The sequence below is a fragment of the Eptesicus fuscus genome, chromosome 16 (assembly GCF_027574615.1).
Source record: "Eptesicus fuscus isolate TK198812 chromosome 16, DD_ASM_mEF_20220401, whole genome shotgun sequence".
NCBI lineage: Eukaryota > Metazoa > Chordata > Mammalia > Chiroptera > Vespertilionidae > Eptesicus > Eptesicus fuscus.
Window position 1 is genome coordinate 26,222,744 of NC_072488.1, and position 6,000 is coordinate 26,228,743.

General features: G+C 43.5%; 1 protein-coding gene across 1 annotated transcript in view; it reads left to right on the forward strand.

Annotated features, from left to right (window-relative positions):
- FOXN2 (forkhead box N2) overlaps nt 1–235 on the forward strand; it is a 79,724-nt gene extending 79,489 nt beyond the window's left edge. Inside the window, exon 6 of the mRNA XM_054727824.1 lies at nt 94–235. Coding sequence (XP_054583799.1) covers nt 94–98 — 5 coding nt within the window. The 3' untranslated portion in view covers nt 99–235. The remainder of the gene's footprint in view (nt 1–93) is intronic.
- Nucleotides 236–6,000: the final 5,765 nt, after the last annotated feature.

The following is a 6,000-nucleotide window of genomic DNA, read 5'->3' on the forward strand; positions in this document are numbered from 1 at the left end:
GCTCAAGGAAACACAGGATGTTCCAACAGGTCCTGTAGGACGACTTAGTAATTTTCCAGTTACTAATTTGCCTTACCTGTTCTGTTCAGACAGGCTAATTGTTTCCGCAAAAAGACTCAGGTGTCCTGGGGCGAGGTCGCCAGAGACGTGCCTAAACAATTACAAACACCGGTCCTGGGCGTGCCTAGACGGAACCTGCTACTCAGACCGAGCGGCTGATTTTATCTTTCCAAAGCAAATTCGGTGAGGGCGCGCCCCCTGCTGGCAACCTGAGGCTATACCAGGGAGAAAGAACCATTCTGCTGAGTGAGCGGTTCCTCTGGTAGGAGAATCAACGAGAACAGGTGCGGTTTGTGGAAAGTTCTCAGGGGGGCACATGAATGCTTATTTCTCAATAAGTGTTTGTTGTTTGCAATACGAAATTAAAGTGATCAGTGTAATCCATTCATCATCATGATCTTGGAATGCGTGAATTTAATCAAGAGTGAAAAACCTGCCAAAGCAGAAAAATAGCAGGGAGAATTGATTTCTGGTCTAATAAGGAAAGAGAACATAACTTTGAGAGCTCCCATATACTTTCTGCTTACACATTCAGGGTATTATGTTCTCTTTTTGTTTGTATAGGGCAGTTCAATATTTTTTTATTACAAAAGTTTCCAAATATACACAAAAACAGAGATGAAACTCATAAATCCCCATATACTCACCACCTAGATTCTGGAGTTATCAACATTTTATCACTCTCACTTTATATATACCACTAATTTTTTAGTTTCTCTTTTCCCTTAAATTTTATAACCCAGATGTTATGTCACTTTGCCCTAAATACTGTACTATACTTCAGAATACATTTCTAAAAACTGGGCGTTTTTTTTTTATAACCACATACCATTATCACACCTAAAAATTTATAATCTCTTTAAGGCATCCATCTCCATCTTTCCCCCTCTCCTCCTTCCCTCTTAACTTATCCTTATATACAGGGTGTAACGAAAATAGATTTATAGCTGTGAGTATGCAAAACAGTGTTTATTATTGCATTATTATTTATTGACTTTTAAATTATTTTCCATATGAAAAACCGTAAGCCTACTTTTGCCCCGGATAGTGAAATGCACAGGTACTAAGCATCCAGTTTGGTGAGTATTAATAAATGCATCTATTAGGTAACCCACATCCTTATCAAGATAGAAAACGTTTCCATCACATCAGAAACTTTCCTCCTGTGCCTTCACCCCCGTGCTGATTTCTTTCACCGTAGGTAAGTCTTGCCTGTTCTAGAATTTTATATAAAATGGAAACATACAGCACGTACCTCTTTGTGAATAGCTTCTCATGCTCAGCACAATGTTTTTTGAGGTTCATCCACGTTGTTGCACGTTCCTTTTACTGAGTTGTATCCCATTGTATGCATGTATCATAATTCGCTTATGTGCGGTCCTGTTGCTGGACATTTGAATTGTTTCCAATTTGGGATATTATAAAAAAAGCTGCTATGAATATTTTAAAATATTTTATTGTTTTTTTTACATAGAGGAAGGGAGAGGATAGAGAGCTAGAAACATCGATGGGAGAGAAACATCGATCAGCTGCCTCCTGCACTCCCCCTACTGGGGATGTGCCTGCAACCAAGGTACATGCCCTTGACCGGAATCGAACCTGGGACCCTTCAGTCCTCAGGCCAGGCCGACGCTCTATCCACTGAGCCAAACCGGTTAGGGCCTATGAATATTTTTGTATACATTTTTACGTGGACATGTGTTTTCATTTCCTTTGGGTAAATACCCCTGCATAGAACAACTGCTCACAGTGAATGGGTGTATTTCACTTTGTAAGAAAACACCAAGTCTCTGCTCATAAGCACTCCCTGCTCTTCCACTTTTTCAGTTGTCCCTAGTTCTGCATTCTGCATATGTCCCTCAGCTTCCTGGTAGTGTCTCTTAACTTGTCCCTCTAACCCTGGGTTTCCTATAAACTAGTTTGCTCTAAAACCTGGATGAGATTCAGTTTAAATATTTGGGCAAGAATGCGTCAGACATGGAGCTCTGTAGTTCATCCCCCATCTCCCCGGAAAGCACATGCGGCATGGCTGCCCTTCTCTTAGTGAAGATGCTATGACTGATCAGTGGATCCAGGGTGGCAGCCTCACCCTCCTCCCGCTGTCAACTTCCCCATCAACCTTCCATCTAATGGTTTCAAATAATCTTTGCCTTGAAAGGCTGAATAAGACACAGTTCTCGCCATGAAGATGTAGCAGTTTGCCGAAACCGGTTTGGCTCAGTGGGTAGAGCGTCGGCCTGCGGACTCAAGGGTCCCAGGTTCGATTCCGGTCAAGGGCATGTACCTTGGTTGCGGGCACATCCCCAGCAGGGGGTGTGCAAGAGGCAGCTGATCGATATTTCTCTCTCATCGATGTTTTAACTCTCTATCCCTCTCTCTTCCTCTCTGTAAAAAATCAATAAAATATATTAAAAAAAAGATGTATCAGTTTAGTTGAGGGCACATGTCTAAATATGGTATAACAGGCAATTCACAATTTAAAGAAAATTAAGTTCTAATAATGGTTCAGATTTCTGCAATGCTTAAGGATGTCAGAGAAAGGAAACAGAGAGAAGAGAAGGGGTTAACGTAGAGAAGCATTTGTGCAGGTGGTGGGGAGCAGGGAAGCCATGTAGAGCAAGAGAAGGGGGTGTGCAGAGAGACAGAGGAGTGCTGGGGAAACTGATTGAAAATCACAACCAGAGAAGCAGAGTGTGAGAAAGGTAAGTGGGGACCCAGGTGTTTTCCCAGGGTGCTAGGAAGCTGTTTCTAATTTATGAAGCTAACAGTTTGTGGCAAGAAGGAGAGTTGCCTGGAGTCAGGGAGGACAGTGAGGAGACCACTTGCCTTTGGGGCGGCCTGGTGATTGGTGCTGCTTGTAGAGCTGTGGAGGAAGGCGACACAGCCTGTCCTCTTACACAGTCAGGGAGACCCGGGGCCGTCCCCCGCCCCTCTGTGTGACACTGGCAAGGAAGAAGGTGGTGAGATTTGCAGGAGAGTAAGCAAATAAACAGTGGGTGATGGTGAAGTATCTTTAAAAATGAAGCACACCAATAAGCACGTGAAAGGATGCCCCACATCACAAATCATTAGGGAAACGCAAATCAGAACCACAGTTAGATACCACTTTATACCCATATGACTATGGTTATTTAAAAAAAAATGTCCGTTTGTGCATGAATGAGTAAATAAAATGTGGTGTATTATTCAACCTTGAAACGCGATAAAATCTGACATGGGGGAACCCTGAAGATGTTATGCTAAATGAACTAAGCCAGGCACAAAAGGGCAAAGATTGTGTGATTCTACTTGTATGAGATACTGGAGTGGTCAAATCGATAGAAACAAACAGAATGATGGTTGCCAGCATTTCAGTTGGAGAAGATGAAAAAGTTCTAGAGATGGATGGTGGTGATGATTGCACAACAAGGTGAATCTACTTAATGCCATTTAACTGTGTAGGAAAAATGATACATTTTATGTTAGGCATGTTTTACTACACACACACACACACACACACACTCACACTGCAGATGCCCATACTTTAGAATTCAGCAGTGGACTTTCAGAAATGTTCAAGTTAAATCTTTACTTTCCACCTCTTCTACCTCTCCCCACCCCCCTGCCGAAAGGCCAGGCTTAAAAGCCAGTACATCCTGTCCTCCCATATCTAGTTTTATTTCCCATTGTTCTTCAATGCACATCCTTTGTTTTACAGGCCGTTTACAGGACGACACTCCAATAGAAAGGGCAAAATCAGGATGCACGAGCAGAAGAATGGAGGAAGATAAGGCTCCATGCTTAAGAAAATGCAACTCTTCAATATCAAAGTGTAATAGGTTATCAAGATGATCATTATTAACATGTTGCTCCTGCCCCTTTCCCTTTAAACGGCTCTAATGGCATCTGTTTCATGAAGGGACAAGTCCAAACAAACATCAAGGAGTACAAGGGCACTCTCCCCCTAATCTAGGGCTCATTCGCCTTCTGATCATTTAGGCTGAGTGGTAAAGGGTTTCCCACACGTGGCCCTTAACAGAGAAAACACAGCCTGCAGTAGAGGGGCAGGACCTGGGTTCTAGTTCTGCTTCTGCATTGTCTGCCTTGTGACTTGGGCAAGGTGTGTCAGGACTCTGTGCCTAACCCATCATCCTTCTGTCTCGCTGCCACTGAGATGGGCAAAGCATGAGGGTACGGCCGGAGGAAGGCGTTACAAAACCTCCAACTCCAGAATTTCTATTTTTAGTAGAGTTCCTCAAACTTACAAATCTACAGATTTTGCCTCACTGGTTACTCATTACAAAACCTGAACTTCGGAGCTAGCTGCTCAAGAGAAAATCATGTGGTGGTAAGTCCCCACCACCCCCTCTCTTTTAATTTCATGGTAGAGTGATAGGCATTTCCCACTGAGTTAAAAATATAAATAACAACAAGGACAATATACCAAGTTGCCTTCTTTAACCCTTTTCTTATATGAACACTATTTGTTGTACATTATCTCAGTAATCCAGAGTGGTGACCGGCCTTGGGGATTGTGAAACCTAGCCAGAGAAAATCTTTACTTAGTTATCTTATTTAAAACAAACAAACATATTTTTATTGATTTCAGAGAGGAAGGGAGAGGGAGAGAGATATAGAAACATGAAATATGAGAGAGAATCATTGATCGACTACATCCTGCACGCCCCATCCTGCCCTGGGGATCGAGCCCACACCTCGGGCGTGTGCCCTGACTGAGAGTCAAACTGTGACCTCCTGGTTCATAGGTCGATGCTTAACCACTGAGCCAGGGCTGGCTGGGCTTTACTTAGTTATCTTACTGGTTGAGTGGGGAGATGCTGGTGGGGCTAGCTGGTCTTCTGATGTCACTGTGGTAGCTGCTACATACCCACGGGTTATTATGAAGTAGAATCTATGATTTCAGGAGATAGAGCTTTGAAGCTTGAAAGAAGTTCTTGATTTTCAGATGTATGTAAAGATGGAAAACACACAACTCTATTGTACCATGAAATAATACTCACTCAGAGACTGACAGTGTCCTCTCAGTAACCCAGTGGTGTAACTGATGACTGTGTGTGACCACGGGAAGTTCCACACTGTTCTCTGTGTACATATAGTTGATTCCCATTATTTGCAGTAGTGTTCTATCAAATCACCACAAACACTGAATTAGTGAAGAACATTGCTCCTAGGGAAAATAAAGCGGTAGGTTCCTGCAAGCCCCACTCAACTGATCAATACATTATTTTAGGTGTGTTTCTGTTTAAAAGACACCTTATTTAATATATATTATTGATTCGTCAACATTGAATAGTCAACAGTTCTGTTCTCCTTCACCATGCACAAGGAAGTCCTCAAGTCTTGTTTTATCCAGATCTTTTATTGTTCAGGATGGAGTATGAACGATACACTCCAAAACTTTTTCTTGCTAGTGCTGTGTGATCATAATTGACTCATCCTATGCTTAGATGTATAGAGAACAGATCTGTGACAGATCTTGTTTTCCCAAGTCTCCTCTCCATTTGAAAGGGAAAGCCTAATTCATCAGTTACCTAGAGGCCCGGTGCACGAATTCGTGCACTGGTGGGGTCCAGAGCGAGGTGGGGGGGCCAGGTGGTATGCTCTTGTTGGCCCAGGATCCGGATCCATCCTGCTGACATTCACACCAGCCGTGGTCCCTGAGACCAACTTCCAGGAGGCCGCTGGTGCTGGTCTGTTGGTGCCTGGCCTGTTCTCCAGATATTGAACCTGTAGGACTACTGAGGGGCTTCCATCAGGCTGGTGGGCCACTAGGATGGGTCAGTCAGCTGAGCGGCGCTCCTGCTGTGAGAGCGTACTGACCACCAGGGGGCAGCTCCTCCCCTGGTGGTCAGTGCACGTCATAGCGACCGGTCATTCTGGTTGTTCAGTTGCTTAGGCTTTTATATATATAGATAATTTCCCAGGCTTTTTAGTCAAAAC